The sequence below is a fragment of the Oenanthe melanoleuca genome, chromosome 1 (assembly GCF_029582105.1).
Source record: "Oenanthe melanoleuca isolate GR-GAL-2019-014 chromosome 1, OMel1.0, whole genome shotgun sequence".
Lineage (NCBI taxonomy): Eukaryota > Metazoa > Chordata > Aves > Passeriformes > Muscicapidae > Oenanthe > Oenanthe melanoleuca.
In genome coordinates, this window is record NC_079333.1 from 99,376,605 (window position 1) to 99,403,636 (window position 27,032).

A 27,032-nucleotide genomic window follows, 5' to 3' on the forward strand; every position below is an offset into this window, starting at 1 on the left:
TTGGGCAGCGGCGGAGCCTCGGGCTACCCCATCCCCGCCCGGCCAGTGCCTGGGAGCGGGGGCGGCTCCCCGCGATGCGGGGTCGCTGGCACAGAGAGACGCCCAGAGCACCCGCTCTGGGAGCCGGGGGGACACGGCACGGTGCCCCCGCAGAGCTCGGACAGGTACGGCCGTGGGTGCCCCACCCGACCCCGCGATCCGCAAATCCCCTCGCGAGCGGGGCTGCCGGCGCCTCGCTTCCCCGCCGCGCCCGGGCTGCGGCCCCGCGACCCGCGCACCCCGAGCCCGCGGGCGGGTCCCGGCGCTGAGGCTGGCCGGGCTCAGCCCCGCAGCCCCCGCAAGGACCGGGCTTTTTGCTTTTTCTTTTGATCCTTTTTTTTTTTTTTTTTTTGCTTTCTTTCTTTCTTTCTTTTTTTTTTTTTCTTTTTTTTTTTTTTTTTTTTTTGTTAAACATATATTTTTTTTTATTTTCTGAACGTGGCACTTCTCCACCGGATAGCAAGGAAAAGTGTTAACAATAACGACATTACACGAAAAAGTACTGTACCATCGCCTCTTGAGGGTTTCAGAAACCTCTACAGTTAATAAGTTAAATAAAGAGTTTGTACATAAATATTTGTCTAGGAACCCTATTATATCTACAACACAGTAAGAATCTACAGAATGACAAACTTTTACAACACTACACTGAGTGCAATTGTTTTATAACTTTTCAAATATACAAAGCTCTGTTCTTTTTTATAACAATGGTATGTACAGAATCAATAATCACAGTTTAGTGACTTAAACAGTCCATATTCTAGCAGTGTATTTCCCTTTGGTTTGATATAAAAACCTTGGTTGGTGTAGTGATAAAGAATATAACAAGAAAAAGATATAACCTTTCCCCTAAGTGCACTGGTTATCTTACAGCATCAAATTTACTTTCAGTCTGCACTGGCAGCATCCTTGGTTAGCATATGCAGCTCGTTGCAACATGTAAAATAGTTCTCCAGCGCTTCTAACTGACCAATTTAACATCCTAGGATGTTATTTTAAGAAGATGTGGGTAGCATTCCCCCTCTCTTGGTTTCTCTATTTTTTTTCATCACTTTCTTAATTACAATTCTGTTTCTTTTTTTTTTTTTTTTTTCTTGCCAGATAAACAGAAGGAAAAATATTTAGTGTACGAAACGCTAATATAGAATAACTTTTATTAGGGCTTTTTTTTTTTTTTTTCCTTTTTTCTTTTTCTACTTTTCCCCCCACTAATGTTCACAGAGGAAATGGACACGTGGTACTTTTAAGAAATGCACCAGCCAAGGAGTTACTTATTCAGGAGGTTTTAAGCGTCGTTTCACTCGTGTGAGGGCTGATGCGAGAGGCATTCGCTTTCTCCAAGTTCCTAACTTGAGAACCTACTACAGTCTCAGCTGCTGGTCCTCTTTTTAAAAAAAAACATTATTGTTTTTCCCCCGTTTGGTCTTGATTCGTGCTGTCTGAGGTGACCTTTATTGATTCGCGTATTTACTCTCCTCTCCCTCTCTCTTTTTTCTCTCCCCCCTAAAGGAACCTAACCCGCACCCCGCGGCCGGCAGCCGTGCCTTAGCACACCTCTTTCCCCGTGCTGCTCCCGGGGAGGATGTTGAGCTGGGTGAGCTGGGCGGCGTGTTCCTTGGCCTTCAGCCGCAGGGCGGCGATGCTGGATGCCCGCCGGTCGGCGGCGGCACTGGCCGGGTCCCCCAGCCCCGCCGAGCCCACCGCGCCCTCGGCGGCCGGCGCCGGCTGCCGCAGCAGGGCCGCGGCGCTGGAGGCGCTGCCCAGGGGGGACATGGTGGAAAAGAGCCTGCAAGGGAAGCACAGACGGCCGTCACCGCCGAGCCGGGGACAGCCGGCCCCGCACGGCCCCGCTCGCCGCCTTCCCGCCCAGCGCGGACGCGACGGGACAGAGACACGCTGCAAACACCCCACGCCGGGACGGCGGAAGATTGTTTTTCCGGGGAAAAAAAAAAAAAAAAAAAAAAAAAAAAAAAAAAAAAAAAAAAAAAAAAAAAAAAAAATCTGTGAGCCTGGTCCTCCCCGACTTGCCACGGTCAGGGGCAGTGGCCGGCGTTGCAGCCGGCGGGGAGGGATGCGGGGGAACCCCCGGGGCTGCGCAGGCAGCGCTCGCTGCCCCCGTTCCCGGCGCGGCCCGCGCTCCGCCCGCGGCTCCGCGGGAGCTCATCCCGAAGCGAACCCGTGCAAGCCGCTCAGCCCCACTCGCGCCCGCGGCTAAAATCTGCCCGTGACTGTTCCCCCGTGGCCGGAGTGGCGCGCGGAGCCCGGGATGTCGCGGATTGTGTTCATCCCGAACGGCCAAATAGCAGCAACCCCCGCCCCGAGCAAAGCAGAGGGCACGCGTGCACGGAGGGAAACCCGCACGGGTTTGGTTTCTGTGGCAGCGCCGCTTTCCGCGGCCCTGTCCCTCGGGCACGCCCGGGCTCCCGCCGCCGCCGCCGCGGCCCGGCCGCCCCCACGGGGGAACCGCGGCCGAGCCGGGGGGGAGCCGCCCCCGCCAATCAGCGGCCGTGGCGGAAGCACGTGACCGGCGCGGGGCCCAATGGGCGCCGGCTGCGAGGCGCTCCAAGTTCGAACGGCGCGGCGCGTCCCGCGCGGGGCCTCTATCCCTCCGCGCGCGCGGCCCCACGCGCCCCCTCAGGACCCCCGGCGGCGGCGCGGGGCGGGCGGTACCTGCCGAAGGCGGGGCTGATGAAGGCGGGGTGGCGGAACACGGCCGCGCCCAGGAAGGTGCCGAGGCCGAGCGGGGTCCCGCCGGGGGGCAGCGCCGCGGAGCCGGGGGGCGGCGGCGGCAGGCTGGGGAAGGCGGCGGCCGCGGCGGCGGCGGCGGTCCAGGCGGAGTCTAGAGCTGGGTGATGAGGAGGGAAAGGACTAGCATCAAGGTATGGACTGAGGGGGTGAGTTGCTGACAGGGGACCAGGGAAAGGCAAACCTGGGGGGTGTGTCTGAGCCCCAGCCTTTTCCCTCTTCCGCCACTTAGCCCTACGGTTCTGGAACCATACCTGAAAGCCAAAAGAAAAACCGGTTTTAATAACGCCTGCCCGCACCCTCGGAGCGGCGAGCCCCTTCGGGAGCCCCGCACCGGCCCGACGGCGACCGATCCTCCGCCGCCCCCGAAGCGGGATCGCCCCGAAAGAGGCCGGCCCGCGGGGCCCACGTGTGCCGGTGCCCCGGCTGTGCCGACCCGCGGCTCTCGGTGCCGCCCCAGGGCCTGCCGCGGGCCCGGCTCCCGGAGGGGCGCAGCACTCCAACACCCCCGCACAGCCCTGCGGCAGGTCGGCGGTGCGGGCACAGATCGGAGCGGGAGGCGGCTCCCGCAGCGCTTTCCCTGCGCTGGAGCAGCGGCACTACGATTTCCCAGGGGAACTATGCGGGAATTATTCTCCACTCACACCCACACCGAGACTTTTTTTTTTTTTTTTCGTTAAAGGGCATATTTACAAATTATATAGTTTGGGGATCGTAGATTTTTTTTCTCTTCAGATGTAAAGAGAGAAAAAAAAAGTCGTAATTTCACTGACGTCTGAAACTAAGAAATAATTTGTGAGGCAACCAAAGCACCAGATACAGATTTCAAGGCTGCCCATTTAAGATCAATATTAAGGAAGTTAGTTAGGATGCCATGGCACTGCTGTCCTTTCTCTCTTTTACCCATCCCACAGAGCAAAAATCGTGAAATAAAACTGCTTAAAGCAGGAGAGAGGTAGATGAAAATAAACCTCATTTCAAAAGAAAAGAAAATATTCCCTTAATCAAGAGTGGGGCCATCACACGCACCTACAGACAGAGACTTTGAGAGACAGACGTTTGTAAATCTTTTGGGGCAGGTGTGGGCAGAGTTTTTCCTGTTATTCTCGGCTTTGTAAGCTCAGTATGAGACCATTCTTTCCGGAAAGGCAGCAGCACTGCGAGTCTCTCCTAGAGTTGTTCAGCGGGAATTGATCTCCACGCACGCCTATCTGGGTACCCACGACGAAAAGACATTGTGTTCGTGCTGAAGGCAACAGCCTGGCACGGAGGGAGCGTCTCTCCTCGCTAAAACTCAATTAGCAAGCTGTCCTCGCTACAATTCCCCCTTATTGAATTAATAAGTCTGAGTACACCCAAAGGTAAACGAAGGGACTCTCATAATTCATATTCACTTAATTACATCTTCTGCCATGAATAGAGGAGAAAGAAAGGGGGTGTCTTTCTGTTAAAAAAAGTTATTTAACTTTCCCACGACTTGTTCCCCTGAGCTGAAAATACTGATTTGCTGTCACATCTCTGTTTGACAATGGAGAAATGTGTCAACAGAAAGGAGGGGACAAATCTCATCATTAGCCCCTCTAATGCAAGAAGCTGTTGTGTATTAAATGAGCCATATGGAATTTATTATGCTTTATCAGCGCCCGATTTTAACTGTAAAGTGATTTGCTCAGCTTCAGACCCAGAGACATCTGTTTTCTGTTGGCAATCAGGGCATCCCAATGTTTATCGTCTCTTTGGTTATGAGACCGGGGTTGGGAAATGCACTCTGGTATGGAGCGGCAAACACCTTTAATAGCATTGCACTCACTCACTATTAGATCAATGCAGGCTTATTGCTATCAAAAATGGGAAATCAAATAGCATTAGCCAGCTCCTTGTGCAGGCGGAGAGGAAATCAAACAACATTTCGCCTTCAAATGGCCCTGTTTGTTCTAGCACTAAGTGGGCTTTTATGAAGCCCGATTGGAGATTTGATGGCAGCCAAATACCCGACTTGCGGCCGAGCGGGTTTCTAACAACCGAAAAGGGAGCCCCGAGTTTTATTCACACGGGGATTCGCCAACCGATGGCTCGGCCCTGGCGGGGCCGGGGCGCCGCCGAGGAGGGTCGGGCCGCCCTTCCCCTGGGCGCCGCCGAGGGACGCGCCGGTCCCGGTCCCGCCGCTGCCACTCACCTGCACTCGGGCTTCTGTCAGATCGAGCCTCATGGCCAGCTCCTCCCTGGGGGAGACACAGACGCCGCCGTCAGCCCGGGGCACCTCGAGTCGCCCGTGCCCGAAATCCCGGTGCCCGAGGCGAGCGGGGCCGGGCCGCGGGCGAACACCGCCTGTCGCCGCCCTCGGCCCGGCTCCGGACCGCCGAGCCGGGCGCCTCTCGCCACTCTAGGGTTTTGGCATCCCCTCCCCGCCGCTTCACAAATTCGGCCGGTTCCAGCCGCAGCCGCCGTGTAAGGGACAGCACCCGGGAAGCTCCACAGGATGTTCACATTGCCACAATTAAGGCAAATCGGAAAACACTAAGGCAAAGGGCTCATCAGCTCCGTGTCCCAGAGAGGAGCATTCCCAGCATAACTGGGAACCTGCCGCGGCCGGAGCCCCGCGCCTTCAGGGCATAAAAAACCCTGGAGCAAAACCCAAAGCCGTGAAAAAACACCAACGAAAAAAGTGCGGCATGTCCATACACAGCCCGGGCAGCCGCTCCCGGGGCCAGGCGTTGCCCGAAGTGAGCCCCGCGGGCGATGCGCGGCTCCGAGGTCCAGGGAAAAAAAACCCCTGTGAACACTCCTGTTCCAACGCCGCCCGCGACACCCCGGCCAAAACAAACGAGAAACCGGGAGGGCTCCGTGATCGAAAAGTGCGACTCTGAGGACTCGATGCCCCCCTCTAGCTTTAAGGCGGGAGGGGGGATAGCTGCAATTTTAGGTCAGCGCGGGGAGAGGGCTGGCAGCTCTGCCTCTCTCCCTCTTGCGCTTCCCGCAAGGGAGCCGCTGGCCAGACCCGCTCCCATTTTCAACGGGAAAATGCCCCCGAAAGTGTGGACAGAGCTGGGCTGGAGCCCGCCGGGCTCCTTGGGGGCAACTCCGGACACCGAGAGGCCCCGACGTGCCGGACCGGTATTTTTAGGCAGCGGCGCTTTGATCTCTGCTGCTGCCGGGGCTTCCCCGGGCCGCGCTCCAGCCCACGAGCAGCGCGTAACCGATCCCGGCGCGGCCGCGGAGAGAGGAGGGGTAGGCAGCGGATAAAAATAGCCCCCGGCGGCGGCCTTCAGGCGGGCCTGCCCGGGCTCTGCCGGCCCTGGGTCCCCCCTGAGCCCTGTTGCCCGTCTCCTCCCAGCCCGTGGCTGCCCGAGGCACGATTCACCGCCTGGGGCGGTTTGGAGGCGTGGGTGAAGCACACTGCGGCCCCATCCCGTCCCCCCGGGATTCCCTCACTCCGCGCTCGGCCGGGGCCCCGGCGCCGGTACCTGGTGAAGACGTCGGGGTAGTGGGTTTTCTGGAAGGCCCTCTCCAGCTCCTCCAGCTGGTAGCTAGTGAAGGTGGTACGATAGCGGCGCTGCTTCCTCTTGAGCAGCCCCTCCTCGGAGTCGCTGCCGGCCGAGAGGCAGACGCTCTCCTCGCCGTCCTTGCCCTCGCCGTCCTCGGGGTGCAGCAGCAGCTCCTCTTTGGGGGACAGATCCCCGCCCTCCGCCCCGGGGGCCGCGGTGGCGCCCCGGCGGGCATCCTTCAGCAGCCCCCCGCCGTCCTCGCCCAGCAGCTCCTCCTCCTCGTCGTCCTCCAGCTCCTCTTCCTCCTCGTCCTCCTCTTCCTCCAGCATCTCTTCGTCTTCTTCCTCCTCTTCCTCTTCCGCGGCCGGCGCGGCAGGGCCCGGCCGTTCCTCGACGTGCGCCGCGGGGCTGCCCAGCTCGTCCCGGGCGGGCGGCGGCGCCACGAAGGGCGCGTTCTCACGGTAGCTTTTGCTGCGGCTGATGCTGACCTGGGGCGCCTGGCTGATCTTCAGCGTGTCCCACGGGGCGGCAGCGGGCACGGGGCCCGCGCCCCCCTCCGGTCGCCCCTCCGGCCGGTCCCCCCGCGGCCCCGCTGCCCGCGGCGGCAGCAGCCGGCCCCCGCCAGGCCCGTAGAGCCGGCGCAGTTTGGGGGGAAGGTGCAGCTCGGCCGGCTCGAAGGGGGGACTGCCCTTAGGGGACCCTGAGCCATGAAAGTGTCGTAGACGGCCGCAGCAGTCGGACGGAGCGGGCAGGCGTGGCGGGGAGAAGGGTGCGGGGGAAAGAAAGAAAAGAAGAGAGAAGGAGAGACACGGTCAGTACGATCTGCAAGAATAGAGCCTTCGTGCACCAGTTTCCACCCCCTATCATGTCCCTCAGGCCGGTCCCGGCCCGCTCCGCTGCTCCAGCCTGGGAAGAAATTCGTCCCGGCCGCTAAGCCCGGCCCAGCGCCCTTCTCAGGGCCGGGACAGGCTGCGGGGGCTCTGGCAGCCCAGGGCCTGTGCCGGCACGTCTGCGACAGCGGTCAGCTCGGGACCCCATCCCACATGGCGGGGCAGCGCTGATCCCGCGGCGCCCGCCCGGTGGCACCGGATGTCTCCGCTGGCATTTTTTTTTTTTTTTTTCTCCCCTCTCCTATAATCTTTCCCCCTCTCACCAAGTCTGGTTTTGGCTTTGGAGGAAATAATCCCGGCCGCCGGTGTACGCCGGGAAAGCGGGAGAGAAGCCGCCCGTGGGAGCTGCCCATCCGTGCTCCCCGCGGCTCCGGAGGGGGCTGCTCCCAACTTGGGGCCGGGGGCGGCAGCTGCCGGGGCCCGTTATCACCGCCCGGGCTGCTGCCTGGCGCGGCCCCGGCTCGCTCGCCGAAATCCGTTACAGGTTTAATGGGAACGGGCGAGGCTTTCCCCCACACAGATCGCATCTCGCACCGATTTATTCTGGCTTTAAAAATTACTCCTATATCGAAAGCAAGAACAGCCTAAAACGCCGGCACCCGACCCCCAGGGAAAGAATTGTGACGGATTCCGGGCACGGCTCCGGCCGCGCTTCCTGGCAGCACAGCAGCTGCTAACGAGCACGGTAACGGGATAACAGCGACCGCAGCTCCGAGGCGGAGCCCGGCCGTGCGGTGCAGGCGGGGAGCGGGGCCGGGGCTGAGCTGCAGGCTGTACAGAAAAGGGGGGACACACAGCCGGGCCTGCCCGACGCCAGGGAAACGAAACGGGACGAGCGGGACGGGACGGTGGGGCTTACCTTGCGCGGCCTTGTCGGTGTCAGGACGGGTGGCGATGGCGGGCAGGGTGGGCGCGGTACCGAGCAGCCGCACCTTGCAGGGGCTCCGCCGGCCCAGGATGCTGTCGATGCAGTAGGAGGACAGCAAAGTTGGCGATTTACTTTTGCACTCGGGGCGCTCGGCGCAGCTCTCCTCCGGGTAGGGGCCGCTCATGGCGGCGGCAGCGGGGCCGAGCCGTGGGGCCGGGGCGGGAGCGGCGGCGCGGACGCCCCCGCGGCGCTGCCCGGTGCCGCCGGGACGCCCGTCACGGGGGGAGTGAGCGGCGGCCGCGGCGCTCTTGAGTCCCCTCGGCTCCACGTGCGGGCAGCCGCCCCCTGATTGGCTCCCGCCGGAGGCCGGGCGGCCGCCGACACACGGCGCCCGGCAAAGCCCGGCTCGGACCACCCCGGATCGGCGCCCGCCCCGTGTCGCCGCGCTGCCCCCCACCCCGCCCCGCCCCTCCCCTCCCGCAGCGCTCCGCCCCCGCTCCGTGGGGGCGGCGGCCGGCGGGGACCCGCTCGGGGGAGCCGTCGGGGGCGTCCGGGATGGGCGGCGGCGGCGGAGTTCCCGCGGCACGCCTTGCCTCGTCCCCACTCCCCCGCCCCGACGGCGGCCCGGTCCCCGCCCGCCCCCTTGCTAGCCCCCGGCAATTCCCGGGCGGGAGGGCGTGGGCGGTGCCGGGGGATCCGCGCCGTGTTTTCCCGCGGGCAGCTCCCGCCCGGCGCGGTGCTGCGCAGGGCCGCGCGCTCGCCGCGCTCGCCGCCGGTGTTTGAAATGCGGGTCCGCGCTCGGCGCTGTGACAGCACCTGCGCAGCGCCTGCAGCGGCCGCGGCGCGGCGGGGCCCTTCCCAGCGGAGTGCGGGAACCGGGAAGCGCTTCCCTCGGGCCGGGCGGGGCGCGCAGCCCGGTGCGGTGCTGCCCGGCAGCCTCCTCCCTGCCCTGACAGCCTCCGCCTTTCTCCGCACTCGTATCTCCCCTCCGCTGGCGTTTTCCACGCCGCTGGGGGCCAGAAGAACTCTGACGGTTTTTTATGCTTCCTTTCCCTTCCCTGTTGGGCGGTCACAAGTTCAGGCTCCCTGTCTGGTCAGTTTGGGCTCACTTTTGATGGGCACGGTACAGCTGCCTGTCCCCATTCACGTGTGCGCTCCTGATTGCCGGACTCCAGCAAGCACAAACACGTCGAAGAAACTGCGCTCGGTCACTACAAATAACCCGTGCTCTCGTCCGGATGATGCCCAACCCCTAGCACCGAAGCGGAGACAGCCCCGTTTTCCTGCTCGTGCTACAATTCCCGTGCGGAACTGACGTCTCCTAATTAACCAGAGAGAATTAAGAGAAAAGATAAGCAAAGTGCGTGCTTGTGTCCGGGCTGGCGTGGGCTCAACGCTGCTCTGGCTGTGTCCACGCCCGTGTGCGCAGGCACACACTTCCAAGCTCTAAAGGTGCGTGCGCGGGAACAAACGTTATACCTAGAGCTGTCCCCTCCCTGGGAGCGGGGCCCCTCAGGGCTCCTACCTCTCCTTCATCCCTCCTCGTTTACCCCTGGTCCGCAGGCCGGGGCCATGCCAGCCCCGACGTGCGCGGCCGGAGGGCCCCGCCATGGCAGCGGGGCGGCCCCAGCCCGGCCCGGCTTTGTAGGGTGCTCCTGGCCCGGATACACAAAGCTGCCTCTTGCCGTCGGTGCTCAGCTTTTGCTGTCCCGGGCACGAGTGGCAATTAGTTCATTAACACAGTAACTAAAAAAGATCCACACCAGATCCCAAACCAACTAACAAACAAACAACAAAAAACAAACGAAAAACCAGGAAGACCCAAGCCTGCCCTTGGCGGAGCTCGGCGAGCACAGGGGCTGCCGCCTCTTGCTCTCGCCTTAGCGGTGCCGGGTGGCTCCACCGGGACTTTCCCACCGGGCTTGCCCGGGAGAAGCTCCGCGGAGCCGCGCGTACGGCCGGGCCAGGAGCGGGGCTCCGGCAGCCGGGGCGGCTGGCCAGCATCTGCATTCCCTTCGCTGTCTTGCCGGGCGCCGGCCAAGCCGGTGCGGGCGAGCCGCGACACTGCGAGTGGCAGAGCAGGGACGGGCAGAGCTCCTGCGCTGCCTGCCCGAGATGAGGAGACCCGAACCACTGCGACATAGGCGACAGCCGGCAGGCACCGGGGACATTCGGAGCGGCATCTGCGAGGGCTTCAGCAGCTCCGAGACCCTCCGGTGTCCGCCCGCTCTGCAGCGGGAGGGAGCTCGAGGCTGTCGGGGACGGGCTGAGCACAGGGAGCCCTGCTGCGGCCTTCCAGCCTTCTGCAGTTTGTTCTCACTCCTTTCCCGCCCCGGTCCCTGTGCCCCGGTCTGGCCGGGGGGGTCTCCCCTGCCCCGCTTTCCGGCGCCCCGGCGGCCCTGCCGGAGGAAACGCGGCCCCGGCCGGCCCGGGGCGCGGGGCGGGCCCGCAGTACTCCCATTCGTAGGCAAAATGCTTTGCCATAGGAGCTCTCCTCTGCCAAGTCATTTTGTTGCTTTATTTATTTTTTTAAACAAACTTTTAGTCATTTATGGTCTCTCCCTCGTCCTCTTTTCTTCCCTTCCCCCTGCAACCTGCTAATTTAACACTGGAGCGCGTTATGGCAGTGTTACAGGGAGAGAACGAGAGAGAGAAAACAACAATACTGCAATGATCCAAATGATACAGTAGAATTATAGCAATTATAGTTCTGCTCGGAGAAGAAAACCTTGCTGAGCTCAGCCAAACAAACTGATACCTTGTACGGATAACAAGCCCAGGGACTGACAGCCGGTGCTGAGAGAGGCAGGAGGGCACAAACGGAAATATTTGCCTCTTTTCACTCCAGCCAGCCCACATTAACACCCTCGGCTGCCGCTGCCAGAACAATATCGGCTCTAGCTCCTCGCACCCGGGGGCTCCGCGATGAGTTTCTCCCCCGGGACCGGCCTCCGCACCTACCGCGCCCGGCTCAGCTCGGGCCCTGCCCGGAGGGAGCGGCCGGAGCGCTGCCAGTGCCGGGACCGGCGCTGCCGGCCGCCCTCTCTCTGCAAACACCCATTCCCACCGCAGGGGCGAGGGCGGTGCGGACCCCTGGGGCTCTCCGCCCCGGCCCGGGTGCCCCTCGCCGTCTCCCCTCCGAGCGGGCGGCTCCGGCGGGGCGATGCCCGCCCCGCTTGGCTTCCAAGCGCCGGGCAGAGCGGGCTCTCCGCGCTGCTCCGCCGGGCCGCGCAGCGGGGCAGGCTGGCCGGGGTGCCCGGCACCACCGCCCGACGGCTGCCCGTGGCGGCTGCAGCACCAGCACACACCCTTCTCCCGGACGGCTGCCCGGGCGGGCCCGGGAGGGCGTTTGCAATGGGCTTTGAGTTTGGTACTGATTTTTCCTATTTATCTTTCTTTGGCGTTACACAGAGACCCGTCGTTGGGGCCGCTCCCCCCCGAAACCATCCTTGCGAGAGGACGTGGCTACAAAATGGCAGTTCGCTGTCAGGCTTGGGGAAAGGTGCTTGATCTAAGGGCAGAGGCAGGGCTAAGCTCTGTTTCAGACGTTGTGGTTGGAATTGTGCAGGATCGGTACAAAACTAGGTGAGAAATTGTGTTCACCTTGCAGGGAGTAGCGTCTGCCTCGGCTGGGGAGGATTTGTCCTCACTGCGGCGGCCACCGCTGACACGAGGCTGTGACCCATCGGACCCATAGTCCGTGAGCAGTTTGTAGCCATCCCGTCCCCGGCGCATCCCGCAACCCTCGTTACAAGCTGCTGAAATCGGGACCCCCTCAGGTGGGTCCCGCTCCCTGCCAGCCCTGCGCATGGGTGGAGCCGCAGAGGCGGACGGAGCCCATCCCCGGGCTTTTACACGAGTTGGTTGTTGTTTATTTTTTACGTCTTTGCAACGGAGAACAAAACTATAACGACTACTTAAAATCCTGATTTATCACTATCTACTATAGGCATCAAGATTTGATTTATCACTGTCTACTTTATGCGGAAAAAAAGGCTTGTTTAGAAGCTGTCTGTAGGGAGGTACAGAGACTGTATTTTCTCTGCTCTCTCAGCTCTTCGCCGTAGTTTCCTCCCCGTTCCTCGACGTGTATGGCTCCCTGGCCCCATGCTCCCCCTGGCTCTGTGCTGTGGCAGCCACAGCTCCTGGGTAACCCAGGGTCAGCCGCAGGGAACGTCTGAGTCTGAAGCGTCCCACACCCGAGCGCACAGGAGGGTGAAACACAGGAGACCATTGGTCTTCAAGAGATGTGGTTTAGTCTCATTCCTCCCCCCAGCACAGCTCCTTCTCTTCCCCCCCGCCAAGTGTTCAGGACCTGGTCCTGTGAATGAAAGCAGTACAGCTGGGCATTAGGGAAGACGGGATGCCTTGGTACCAGGCAGTGGAGAAATGTATGATGCCGTTTTGATGTCATGAACTGGCACATGATTCCCCTTGTGAGCATCAATCCATATTCACGATATATTTTTCAGCTTTATGAACAGTACTGTTCTGAAACCTTTTCTGGGCACAGCCTTGACTTTGCACAGTTCAGCCCTGAGCTGTGGAGATGGGTGGCTGCCCTTGATTGAAACCACCAGAACTATTCAATTCTTCCGCTGGAGTCTTGTAAAAGACTTTAAAAATTTGGCTAATACCCTAGTGACGGTCATGCAGGACCTCAGAACAGCTGCACATCCTCTATAGCCGTGATCAGACAGCTGGGGGAGAACTGGCATCTCTTTGTGCTTGGACAAGTCATTGGTCACCTGAATACACCTCAGGGTTCAATGGCTTAACAACCTTCTCATTTCAGGTAAGATAACTATTATCCCATCACTGCAGACTGGCAATTTAAACACTGGGTAATCCATACCCAGCAGCTATTGTTAGGGCACTGCACCAAAATCTCTTTGTAAAATGATGTTGGACTTCAGCACGTTTGAATTCACACTCAAGAGAAAACTTATTTTGCAAGTATTGCATTTTTTTGACTCATCACATTTTTTGCCAGTTTTCAGCCTGTTCCCCTGGACTTGAGGCTGCAGCACCTGCCCACGGGGTGAGTTGGGAGAGCCCTGTGCACCAGGTGTCAGTGCAGGTCACAGTTAGCTGGACTGCCTGTGAAAGCAGCCCCAGATTTTGTTGCTCACTTTGGTTTCAGTGCAAGCTCAGGGAGCAATTTCAGTAATAGTTGGCATCTGGACAGAGGTTTGACATCAGCAGTGGTGGTGACTCCAGAAAAAATTATTTATAAACTTCAGATTTAGCCCATGTCTGTGTGTAGGCAAAATCTGGGCCACATTCCATAATGTAATTTTTAAAAAGTATTTTATAAATTATTTTTTATTCAGTTGTCATTCTTTTTAATCATTTAATTTACTCTTCTGTTAACACCAGTTTCACTACAGATAGAGGACAGCAGTTAATTAAGGTGAACGTGTCTCATCTTTACTTCACTTCTTCTGTTTTCCCATATTTGCATTACCAGTAACACAAAACTTCTCTGGTCCATGCTCCAGCATTATTCCCAGTTCATTTTTGTGTTGACCCTTTTTTGCACGGCCATGAGACAGAACAGGTCTGCAGTGAATACTGTCAGCTACCATAACTCTGTTAGATTTAGTTCCTTATTCCTTGAGCCTAGTCACCAAACCAGTACTTCTGGAAATAATTTGAAAAAACAGATCTGGGCACACAGTCTGGCGGTACAATCCCTCCACAGCCAGCTCGCCCTCCTGGAAACCATGTGCCTGCCTCTCATTTGTGCCTCAGGTTTGCCTTTGGGGACAGAGGTGTGTGTGTCCTTTGCTGGCATGCCACTGTTCCCAGGTCGCTGACCTTATTGGTACATCACAGCTCACTTTTTGGTTTGGTTTGGTTTTTTATTCCTAAATGTTTGGCTTCATGAAATCCTGTCAGGGCTGACAGTATTCTGGTTGAAACTGGGATGCCATCAATATTGTCTCTATTTTGCCAGCTTCCCATCCCATCCCATCCCATCCCATCCCATCCCATCCCATCCCATCCCATCCCATCCCATCCCATCCCATCCCATCCCATCCCATCCCATCCCATCCCATCCCATCCCATCCCATTGTCATCTTGGGTCCTCAAAGGTCTGTTCTAGTCTTTCAGATTTACTCAGGAGGCTCCTGCCTTTCACGTTTTTTCCTCTCCCTCCCATTCCCATGTATGACCTTTTCTCAGGATCTCTTCCACAAGCTCTGACTGTCCCTGCTGACTGCAGTGATGTTTCTGCAAGGAGATGGATTTCCTAGCCCTGTGTGGATTTAAATCAAGACCACTCCTTTTCTGGAAGACCTATTTTCACCTAATGTAAATGTTTTATCTAAATATAAGAAGAACTGGGTGGAGCTCTGCATCCTACAGCCCCCTATGACTGCATCTTACAGGAGGTTGGATGATGGAGTGAAATATGGATCTTCTGACCCTAGAAAATCCTTGGATAAAATCCCAAGTAGCTTGCTCACAGTAAGCCTTAGAAACTCAGTGAAATTATTCATGCATTAGGGTGCAGTGGTCTAAAAAAATTAAAAAGATGATCATAGGCTTATTTAATGTTATACCTTCTGTGTTATTTTCTTTTGTATGTGCTGACTAGAACTGAGCAAAGGCTTCATAACAAATAATTTATTTGTCAAACGTATTCTCTTCTCCTGCTCGTGGAATATCCATGAGCAAGAGCATTGTTTTCTCAAATGTATTTATCTAAAATGCTCCAGTGGTTCCTTTAAATGAATAACAGAAGGGCTTGCCTGGAAATGGTTTCCGTTGTTTAGCTGTACTTGGGCAAATAAACCTCCTGGTATCGACTGCTTTGCCCGCCTGTTGCGCCAGCAACACCCCGGTTGTGCAAATAGGGTGTGAGGAGTGTCTGTGTGTGTGAATGCAACAGCTGGGCCACCTCAGCTCCTCCGTGGGCAACCTCAGCCCGGGCTGTTCACAGGCACTCGGACCACTGAAATGCGATCGCTCTGCTCACTGCAGAAGGGGTGTGAACGCTGCTGAAAAGCAAAGCCATTAAAAATTCAAATGAGCGTTCGATGAGCAAAGGACAATGTTGCACCCTGCCTGACTATCTCCGGTGTGACCTTCATGCGGTGCTGTGTTCTATTTCAGTAAATGCAGTCGCACAGGGGCAGGGCAGGAATCAGAATGATCCGGGGAAGGGCATGAGTTGGTGCTGGTCTGGCATTTCACTACCCGGGAGATGTTATCCACAAGATCAGGGTGTTTTAACCCAGAAGCATGGCTGAAGTGAAATAGAATAATAGAGGGAAAAGAGAGTAAACCATCTGTGAAACTTGGTTGGACCATTCCACCCAGAAAATCTAACCTTAAAACAATATTTATTATTACTATTTTCTACGTCTGTGGGCATCATTGCATCTGGCTGTCATTTAGGGGCACCACTATCTCATAGAGATTTTTAAAAAATGTTTTTGGTAAAGAAAAGTCTGCATTTCACAGAAAGGAATGGGCATCTTTCCTGGGAACACTCTGATGCTGGTGGATGCATGGAGAAAACTCTTTAGTGGCTGTCTGCCAGTGCTTCTCATGGCTTTTTTTGGTGTTGGCCCCTTTATATGGAGCATCCCTGCTATCAACCAAGGCTGAATGCTGCTCAGATAGCTAAAGGATCTATTCTGACATAGCATCCCCCCATTCTGCATCTCCTCTAATGCAAGATCCAGAGTACTCTGTCATGCTGTGTAGGAAGGGGATGTGTTATGGATATAAATTGTGCTGTGTAAGTGCTGAGGTGTGAATGAACCTGCTGTCTCTCAGGTTTACACCACTGAGAGCAGCACAGACCAGAGATCTCCTAAACTACACTGAGGACAATCCATCACACACAGCAAAGCGTGTAGAGCTGAATAGATGGAAGAGTTTCTACCAAGGCACTCAAATCAGGCACAGACTAGATTTGTCAAGGAGAGTTATGTGGAAAGACAAAAATTAGGGAAAGCTGCTGTTCTTAAAAATAAATGAGAATGGAGATTCTCACAAGTGTCTGTGCTAACACTAGTTATGCTTCTGAAGAACAGGGATAGCTGGGTGTGCATGACATTGTAGAAAAGTATTAAGTCTGGTAGTCTTCCTTCCAAATTCAAAGGGGTTTTATCTTAATGGTAAAAAAATCAATTTGCCTGTAAATTGGCTCAGCAATTCCAACAGCTGCAACTTGATGGAATGCTGATTTGAAGTTTTCAATTCAAAAATAAAATAAAATGAAGGAGTGTATGCTTTAAGATTTCCCCTTAATATACAATTCTTAGAAACTTCTATAGACAGATATTTCCATTCATATGCACGGATTATAAAATCTTGAAGTCACTGGGTGTAAGTTATTGTTTGGAATCAATGTACTTTCTTGCTTTTTTAACTTTTTATCAAACCTTGAAAAGGGCTTGTCACTTACAGAACTCACCTATTATTTCCATTCTTGAGATTTAAAAATAATATTATGGAACCACAGAAAACTAATTTTAAACAAAAGACGTTGGATTTAACTAAATTATTGTTCCTGTTTTGTAACCCTAACACAGCACCTTTCATTCCTCCTGTAAATGGGGTTTTCTCATTCCGTAAATGGGGAGTGAAACCACATTTGTATGATGGCCCTTGTGTTAAAAACCTAGGCAATTGATAAAGACTTTGGCTGGGCTCTCAGGTGAGTCAGGGGCTACTTGAGAAGCCTCTGCCTTCAGCAGAAGCTGTGTTATCATCTGTTTTGTATAGCAGTGCTGGGGAAAATCTCTGTTTTCTTCTCTTTGAACAAGAACTAGAAGGGATGACTTTATTCTGTCTCAGGTTTTGTTTTATTTGTGTTCTAGTATTACCAAAATGTCTGAAGGGCTCTGGGTGTCCATGATGTTTCTAAAACTAAAGATGGCTTCTGATTTTTAAAACTTTCTGTGCCAGAGGCTTCCTGTGGACCCATCACTTGGAAGAGAAGCAACACATATCCTCCTGCAGAATAAAGGGGCCATTATTTACACTCACTTTAATTCCTTATCCCATAAAAGGGCTCCATTTTAAATTTTTTTTTTGGTGGGGGGAGGTGGGACAAAAAATCCAATGGATAAAGACCTTCAAGACCCTCGAAACAGGTGGATTCTGACCTGCAGGATGGCAGACAGAAACCTTGGTTGCTTTGTTTTTGGTTGTGGGTTTTTTTTTGTTTTTTTGTTTTTTTTTTTTTTTTTTTTTTTGTTTTTGTTTTCGTTTTTGTTTTCCCCTGCAGCACATGGCAGGAAGACAAACTGGTGATCAGGCAGGGAACAGAACCAGACAGCAGAACCCCATTTTTGCAAAAAAACCCAAAAGGAACAGGTGTCTAGGGAGAACCATGAAGTGCTATGAAGAGGACAAAGAAGAAGGAGAAGGAGAAGGAGAAGGAGAAGGAGAAGGAGAAGGAGAAGGAGAAGGAGAAGGAGAAGGAGAAGGAGAAGGAGAAGGAGAAGGAGAAGGAGAAGGAGGAGAAGATGACAACAGGACAACAGTAAGGACTTAGGAACCTCCTCATTTACAGGCTGACAAGTGCAGTCTGGATCCAAAGGTAACGTAAAGGAATTGTGTGTAAGGATTACCACTTAGAGAAGTGAGGCCAGATCAAACCCCATAACATTAAATGGAGACAAAACTATGATTTGGTAGAAAAAAGCAAATCAGGTTTGTATTCATGTTCTGATTGGAAAAAAAAAGTCCATTTTCTGTCACTGTTAACTCTGACTAACCTAAAAGCTATGTAGAACTCAGTATGCTTCATAACCTGGGATTTCTTTAGGAATGTCTAAATGATGTAGGATGCAATGAAAACTTGTTTTCATCAGTGCTTGCAGGAAACCAAATCTATGTGGATATCACTAGAATTTGGTGGTTGTCACTTTGGAAACTGAATGGACTTTGCTGTATCTCCTGGGAATGTTTATTCTGTGTTCTTAAGAGTAAATTGAGGTTGATTCAGAAGGTTCAGGAACATGGCTCCGGAGACTTGTCCTTGGCCATCCATTTTTTCTGTGGTCTCCTTGGAAGAAAAGCATATTGGATACCTTTCAAGATATCAGTATCTTTAAAGGAGAGCTCAAATACCGTAAACATAATCAGAAATTCCAATTATATTTATGGCAAAAAAAAGCTGTTATCTCTAAGTTTCTATTTAGATTTTAATGTTCTCATGTATTTCATATGCCCTGAAATGTGTTTTCCTCACCTGCTGCTTTCAGACCAACAAATTTACACTCAGCTGCACCACAAGGCCTTTATTCTTTCACAGCTTCCCAAAGACTCCTGATGGGAAGAGGACCCCGGGTTCTCACCTTGTGGCACCAACCAGCATTGATTTGGAAGTCAGTGACTTTTAGCTACACAGGTGAAGAAAAAAATCACAGCAGCTCCCACAGCCCTTCGCAAAATGGTTGGATGGAAATGATTCTGAAAAAAGGTGTGCTGCCCACACTTGGTAACCTTGCCAGATGCTCACTGCATATTCAAAGAGTCACCTGGATGGCTTCTGGCTCAGGTTAAAAACTGCTTTGTGTTAAGCCAATTAGTTGCATGTAGACATGGAGACCTTGGTCAGACTGTGCAAGAAATAATTTATCCCAGAGAAGTCAAGATTGACAACAGCTGTAGCAACTCCTCCTGAAAAGCCAGCTGGTCCATGGAGTACCAAAATCTGCTGATAACAAATCTTCAAAAGCAGCATTTCTGTTTGAAGGAGGCACATTGCACCAGAAGGGCACGAAATGTGTCAGGGATGACATCCTCTCCTCACATCACCGTCACCACTGCACATCAGCACAGCCCCATGTCACAGCACGCAGGGAGCTCAGGATGGCATTCAGTTTAAGCTTCACATCTATTGGCTTTCTTCTCAGCCCCTTGTGAGCATCATTCGCTTCAGATACCAGACCTACTAATGATTTTTTTTCCCTCCCCCTTGCTTACACTTTAATTGCAGGGTATATGTAATACCCTTAGGAATAGCTATTGCCACCTGTATTATTATTTATGCTGTGAGAACGAAGCTTGTGGCAATATATTTATTAACACGGTGCCCTGGAATCACATGAGTTAACAGCTTAATCCTGTGATTGTAAACACTTTTCTCTACATGTTCAAGCACCATCCAGGTTTTTTAACTTAGCATTGGGAAACTGTGAGCATGAGCAGGTCATAATTTTTTGAGAAAATCTACTCTTTACCAAAAGAAAAAAAATAAATCTCATAACAAAAAAGTGATTTATGCTTCTGATAGTACTGCCGTACTAAGCAATAATGCCTTTTGCAAAAGAAAGAGTTAAACAAAACATTTATGCAGTATAAACTTTGCTCCTTAGCATTAAAATGCACTTTATTCATACTGTAGATTTCTCTTCCAGCCACGGCTATTGTTTGTCACTAACAGCTAGCTTTTGTGAAGTTAATAAATGTGCATAATAAGGACATAAAGGTATGGAGAAGTAATACTGTAATCCTTTTGTTTGGATAATCAGTCTAATGTATGCAAATTAAACCTTATTAGTACTAGGGTTTTGTGTCTGCTTATCAAAATGTGCCATTTTCATGAAAATTGGAAGTCCATTATATAAAGTTATTATTAACAATCATTTAGGAATTATATACGGTATGCAAATTAAAGTTGATTACAACTAATTAAGGGCTTTCTTTGTTATTTGACCTTGTCTGCTTTTTATGTAAATATGTTTCTTTTGGTCTGGCATATTTTTAGACTCAGAAAAGTATATTAAGACAAGTTACATTATGTATTTTTAATATATTTTTGTATTGCATAGAAATCCCCTTGCTATTGTTTAAGAGCCTGGTTTCACTCTGGGCTGCTCTGAGTGACGATATGTAGACATATGTGCCTTGCAGTTTTAGGATGGCTCTATGAGATGGACCAGGAGTGGAACTGCAGGAACACACTTCCAAGACCCTCTAATGGTTTAAGGAAAGACAGAAAAAAAAAAATCCCTCTGTGAAATAAAAACAGTTATCGTGCCAGAGTAGCCTTTGTTCCACCAGTTATCAAACTGGATAAGCCTTAGTGGCTCCAGACACAGCTAAGTAACAAATGGTTGGTCCCTACTTGCAAGGTGCACTGCAGAACTTAATCGCTTGCTTGCTTCCCCATGATCACTGATTTCAGGATAAAAGACTTAACACAACCAACACAGCCAGCTGAGCAACAGCAGCCTCTAGGAACTTTTGTGCACCTGTCAAAATCCAAGAAGGTTCAACAGTAAGTGAAATGAAAAAAAATCTCTTGAAGAAAACTTGGGTGAGCTGAATAATATTTCTGTTAAAAACAACAGCAGCATGTAATGCAAATTTGATGTGTTTTCTACCTAGACAAGAAACCTGCCATGTAAGCCAGTCACCACTGTGGAGACAGGAGATGGAATATTTTGTGGTGTGTCAGAAAGAGATGTGTAATCCATATCTTCACACCTTCCAGTGTCAGTAAAACATGCAAGAGCAAGAAAGCCCGGAAAAAAAAAAAAAGAGATAAAAGGGGTATAAGGTAGGAATATCTTAGAATCATGTATAAAACTTGTCATCAGATATTCTTTGAGTTCTAAATATTGCGATCCGAGGAAAGCTATAGCATAAAACTTCTCCTTGGTACAAAAGGATGGGCACAAGGGGACATTGATGCTGGAAAAAAACACTGCATAGGCAAGGTATGTATTTAAGCATAAAAGCGGAGGTATGCTTGTAAACACAGGTTTTATTCTTTCCTTTCCACATCCTTGGTATCTTGCATTTCATGTCAGACAGTCATGAAGCCTCCTACTCTGTATACTTGGGGCTCACAGGTTCTGTCCCCTCTTGCTTGTGGGAAGGTTTCCCACCACCACACCTTCATAGACAGCACTGGAGCCTGGCTAAGCTGGCCTCCTGAGAGCTTGAGGACATGGAGTGTGGGTGTTCAGATCCAACTGGGAAAGGCAGCATGCTGGGTCAGACTGGGAGATGGAGTACACGTTGCATCATGGAAAGGGATGGCGAGGGTCTATCTGCTCTCCCTTCTCCTTTTCTCTTTGCATATGCTTGTGGCACTGAAAATGCTAACTTTTCACAGCTGAAGGCCAATACAGAAAGCTCTTACTTTGTCACTTGAAAAAGCAGAGCCTCCTGGCTAGGTGTCCAAATCCCTGGGAACCCAGTCAGCCTCAAAGGCCGGGTACTGAATATGTGCTGCAAACGGCTGGATGGGAAGCTACAAACTGCAGATTACTGGCATGACTTATTCAGCAACTCCTTGAGAAGATATTTGAACAATCGGAGAAGTTGGTGATTTCTTTGCTCACAGTGGGACCATGAGGTGCAATTCAGCCAGTGACTTATTACAATGAATTGTCTAGGGCTGGAGTGGGGACATTTTCCTCAATGCTTCACTGCTAGCAGGAGCTAAAAAATGGAAAATCAGAACAGGCAAAACCCACCTCTGCTGCATGGGGCAATGTCTGACCTCAGTCACCCTCTCTTGCACTTGGCAAAGTCATGCTGGAGTCAGGAATGGAGTAGCTGCAGAAGCAGCAAAGTGTGACCTGGGGTAGGGTGCCAGCCCATTCCCCTGGGACAGAGCTGACCATGGTTTCAGAAACACTCCTGCTTAATGGGTAGCACCAGGTAGATGTGACAAAAAGGAAGTTTTTATTTCCAACATCTTCCAATGAAGAAAAAAACATAAAACATTTGAACATAATTTCTTCTCTTCCACTTAATAAAGGGTAAGCATTTTCACCTGTGTTGGGAAGTCAAGGCTCTCAAAACAGGTGGAAAGCAAAGATAAGAAGGGGTCTCAAATTATTTTCTTTAACAGAATAAGGATGAAACCCTGATGCCATCAAAGGTAATAATTCAGGATTTCCCTCAGGGAGGTGAAAGTCATTGTCGTGTTTTTAAAATAGTTGCAATTTTCTGTCTCTAAATAGCACAGACTACAAAATGTATTGCAAGGGGAATATAAAAATAGTCAAAGTCTTCAAATCTTTTAATTCAATGAGAATGTAATATGCAATTAAAATTAATTATCTCATAATCGAACTGTAGACACTGATTATTGCATCATTTTCGTAAGAGACATGCATCTTAACTTGCATAATTTCTGGTATCATTGTGGAGTTGGCACAGGAAAGAATCTGGGCCCAGATGTTTTCATGCCTTAGTGCTCAGAGTGGATCAGTTGTGGCTGGATGTGCCTTTTTCTGCATGGAGTTCTTTGAGCACCTGTGCATGGCAGAGCCCCTACCCCTGCCCTTGGTGTGCAATTGATAACTCCTCCCCAGCACCTCCCAGTCAGTTCTGCTGCCCCATTTTTTTCACTCTCATTTGCCATCACAGAATCACAGAGTCATTTAGGCTGGAAAAGACCCTTAAGATTATTGAGTCCAACCATTAAGCTGACACTGCCAGGTCCACCTCTTAACCCCTGTCCTCATCACCACACCTACAGGTCTTGTAAATACCCCCAGGGATGGTGACTTAACCACTTACCTGGGCAGTGGATTTCAGTGCTTCATAACCCTTGCCATGAAGATGTTTTTCCCAAGATCCAATCTAAACCACCTCAGTGCAACATTTGGTAATTTCCTCATCACTTGTTACTTGGGAGAAGACACCAACTCTCACCTCACCACAAGTGAGGTGTAGGCAGCAGTAAGGTCGTTCCTGAGCCTCCTTTTCTCCAGGCTAAACACTCCCAGCTCCCTCAGCTGCTCCTCATCACACCTGTGCTCCAGACCCTTCACCAGCTCCACTGCCCTTTTCTGGACTCACTCCAGCCCCTCAATATTCTTCTTGTCGGGAGTTGCCCAAAAGTCAGCACAGGATTTGAGGTGCAGCTTCACCTCTACTGACAGGGGACAATCACTGCTGTCTTCTCTTCAGCTCCCATTGCTCCCCAAAAGTGTCCCCAGGTCACTTATCTGGTAAGATCCTGCAGAATGACACTATGTTTACTAATGTGTCTTGGCTCACTTTACTTCTGTCTTCCATACATTATCTCTTGCTTCTGACACAGGGTCCTAAAGCAAAAGACATTCATGTTTTCTGCCTTTATGTTAAATGTAAAGTAAGGTGGTGCTTACATGTACTTATTTGCTATAACTTAATAGTGATAAATGCTGAGCAGGGCTTGGCTCTACTGCTGGTTATCAATATGGACTTGTGAGCCCCTGAGAGGTTCAGGGCATTGAGGTGGATGTGGCTGTACCTTCACCTGATGGTGAATTCTCTAAAAAGGAGCAAAAGAATTTTAAAATCCAGATGCCATTATAATATTAAAGTATAGTAAGTAATGTAAAGAAATAGAGAAACATATAGTGAGTGGGAAAACAGAATAGAGATAAAACAGATTTGTAAACCAATCTCCAATTTTTCACAATATCCTTGTAGGTAGGACTGTGCCTTCAGGCCTAGTTTCAGCCACCTCTGTGGTTTCATGGGTTGCAGCAACCTTTTCAGAGCTCCCTTAGGGCTCTGATTCCCATGACGTTTTTCTTTTCCCTGCTGGGTCCTGACTGCTATATACATATTTTTTGTAAGATCTTTGAAAGCATCATTATACTGCCTTTAAACAGATCCCCATCAGCCCTGATAAGAGTTTGGGAATGCCCTGCTAAGACCCTGTTTTCACAAGCTTGATTTTCATTTTGAACTGTTTCATTTGTTTTCATTTTGTCCTGTTCATGTGCCATGTAAATTCCCTAGGGTTATTTTTTTTTTTTTTTAGTAGGGTTGAGAAGCATGGTTCCGATCTCCTTCTGGACATTCCTGTCCCTTTTGCTAAAATTTCCTCCAGTATGCTTGGTCAGATAGTCTTAAGCACATTCCTTCATTTTCTCCGCTATTTAAATTTTCATTTCCTTTAAAAATAATTAATCTGTGGTTTAGAAGAAAAATCATGTTTGGATTCTCTGAATGGCATTTGAGTAAGCCAAGCCTGTTTGGTCATAAGTAAGTAGCTTCTAATTGTTTTCAGCAGACTGATTTCTATAAACACTATGTATATGAGCTGTAGCTAAGACACCCTTATCTGTTTGCATGTACAGTACAAAAGGTTTCCTTTTTTCCTGTAATGCATGATGTGATTTTGATGACATCATATTAATAGTCTTGATTTCATTTCCATAAATGTACCTAGAAACAGCTGAATTTTTCTTTTAACACACTGATGCCATAAGGTGGAGAATTTGTGATTTCTCCAGTTTTGCCAACTCTGTTAATATCATTAACTGCATCCTGCACTGGCTGGAGGCTTGACATGGCTTGTCACCATTTCCAAACATCCTTCTTTTCTCCCCCTCACTCTCAGAATATGTCTACTGAAAATGTCCATTTATTTTCTTGGCCTCTATATCTGTTCTGTGCATTTTTTTTTTTTTTTTTTTTTAATTCCATTCCATTGCTGGGATTTCTTTGGCCTCTGTTTACCATTGGGACAAGTACTCTGCCTTGTTCCCCTCTCAGGGGCTGGCAGGAGCCTCCTTCTTCCCATTGCTGTGTGCCTCTTTCCTATATGTGGGCTTTGCGTTTGCTACTCACTGCAGCACTGGATCAGCATCTGGGGAAGCCTTGCTAGGTGCAGCAGGAATCTTTTAATAGTGACATATCATGGAAAAAAAAGCTAGAGAAGTGGATTTGCACATTTTTCATCCTGATAAATATAACTATGAAATTGCTTTATAACTTTGGACACAGTTGGAGCTTTATAATAGGTTGTCAGTGAAGTAGCACCTGTGATCCTAATGCGTGCATCTATTTTCCTGATTTTAGCTATAAATTCCATTTTACAATGCTAGTGGGGATAGCTCTGGGCCTGCAGTAGGAGCTGGGTGTTTAATTTCTTTTGCCTTTTCCCCTTCTACCACATCTTTAAGTTTCTCCAGACCATATCAGCTGTACAAAACATCCTAATTTTTGCTTTCATAGGGATGAGGGTATCTTAGTTTGAAAGACAGGTAAGAGCCTCCCTTGGAATGGAAAATGTGAACCTCTTCCCTCTAAATTATTATAATTTTGAAATTAAGGGGCTCTCAGGCAAAGATGTGAGGATAGGAGTAACAGTACTTTACTAGTGTGTATAATAAAGCAAACAAACAACAACCACAGCATTAACCACAACCAGAGCAGGAACCCAGTGACCTTTCTGGGGTCACAAACCCTGGGGCAGCAGATCCCAGTGCCCCTGCAGGACTCTGAGGAGCTCCACGCTGGGACGGCAGGAATCAGCAAAGATTCCGGGCTGGTGGACGAGATGTCTCAAACTTCGGAGCTGTGGCTGGAACCGCCAGACATCTCGACAGGCAGGGCATGCAGGGCTGCAGTGCAGCCAAAGCTCGGAGCGGTGCCGAAGCTGCAGCGGGGCTGGGACAGCAGCACCCGGCTCCCAGCAGGGCAGGGAGAGGCAAACTCAGGGTCCTGGGCACACGAGCAGATGGGGATAGGTCCCCCATCCCTAAAAGGTCCCTCTTTCAGTGAGGTAGGTGTTAATAAGGTCTTGGTTCAATGGCTGCTCTCATGAGCAGAGGCTCACCCATGACAGAAGCAGCAGCTCTGTGCTGCTCTCCAGCAGCAGTGAATTCCCTTCTCCAGCAGCAGCTCCGACCGTCCTCCTCCAAAGCCCAAAGAGAGGCCAGCAGCTGCCCCAGCCCATCCTTTATGTGCCCAATTCTCATGCTACCTCTGCCCCTCAGAGAGAAACCCCCAGATAAGAGAATTGCAACCAGATGCCCTTCTCTCCTGAGCTTGGCCACTTCGTTTTTCTTAAGTACCCAGTTACAGGAAAAAATTCTGTAAGTAAAAAGGAACTAAAGGAAAGAAACCTAACCCCCAACAGATGGCTTCAAATTTGTCCACATTATCTTAACTGTACTTACACTAGCATACTTGTGTCCCTGTTAGACATAGAAATAATTTTGTAGTTCAACTTTCTCAAAGAATGCAACTGTCAAATTATTCTTCAGAGCAAAGGAAGGAAGGAAAGAAGGCTGAGGTGGGTGGAGTGTAAGTAACAATTATTGTAGGCTGATAATATTTAAAGACTCATAGAGGGATGTATTTCATGGGCGATAGGTATATGTAACAAATTCGCCTACTCTGTAATCCTTCTCAGTATTGACAACACAACAATCATATCTTCCCAGAATGGTAAACTGCAGAATGTCTTTCTTCTGCAAGTACTGCATCTGAGCTCAAATAACTAATGAGAAGTGTTATTACTGGGAAAAGCTGGCAAGCCTACTGAGCAGGTTAGTGCTTCAGGCATAAAACCTTCACTGAAGGAACCTTCAGCATGGGCTTTCTTTTTGAGTCTTAGGTCTTGATTTTCAGATTGAAGGAGGGTGCAGTCCCAGGGGGCTGCAACTCAGTGCTCAGAATGTGCAGAAATTGGACATTTACTTGTATACTGAAATATGGCAAAGGGAAATGTAACTTGGGAACCTCTTCTGCAGCCCTTGAGCTCATCTGACAGGAAGACACAGAAAGCAATCTAAGTCATGCATGTAGGATGCATGGCTGTCATTATACAAACAAACACTACTGAAATAGATTAAAAGTAGACATCACCCTACAGCAAAATTTACTTCATTTTCTACAAACACAGGGGTAAATACCCATAACTTGCTTTTATGTTTAAATAAAGAATATTTCTTGTGAAGGGAAGGAAGGAGGGCAATCTAGCCATGAGGAGAAGAATACATTTTCCCTTTCCTTCATTTGAAGTGATTTTTTAATGCAGGACTATAGCAATGGGCTAGCAATAGAAAGCAGTTATGAAATGTACCAGTTTTCCCCAGCTTATTCTGGTGGCACAGCGTAGTCTAAATTCTGAAGATGCATCTGCTCTTCTGATCCTGGACTCTGATTATTTATCCAGCAAAATCAATGCCAAATAATGAAATAAATACTTTGGACAAAGTCCAAAGAAAAGTGAGTGTCCTTTTCCTTCCCTGGGACCTGAGGCAGCTCCCAGTCCTATCACCT

The 27,032-nt window shown here is 51.0% G+C and overlaps 1 protein-coding gene across 2 annotated transcripts; it reads right to left on the reverse strand.

Annotated features, from left to right (window-relative positions):
* Positions 1–539: 539 nt before the first annotated feature.
* ARX (aristaless related homeobox) lies at positions 540–8,296 on the reverse strand. 2 transcript variants are annotated; one of them, XM_056488230.1, is made up of 6 exons: positions 8,019–8,296; positions 6,249–6,969; positions 4,961–5,006; positions 2,969–3,038; positions 2,710–2,884; positions 540–1,825 (listed from the first exon to the last, which is right to left on the reverse strand). In XM_056488230.1, exons 1-6 carry the CDS (start codon positions 8,209–8,211, stop codon positions 1,585–1,587), a joined length of 1,446 nt encoding a protein of 481 aa, XP_056344205.1. In that variant the 5' UTR covers positions 8,212–8,296; the 3' UTR covers positions 540–1,584. The 2 variants fall into 2 exon arrangements, with proteins under 2 accessions (XP_056344205.1, XP_056344198.1); XM_056488223.1 differs by having other exon boundaries at positions 2,710–3,038.
* Between the last annotated feature and the right edge of the window lie 18,736 nt (positions 8,297–27,032).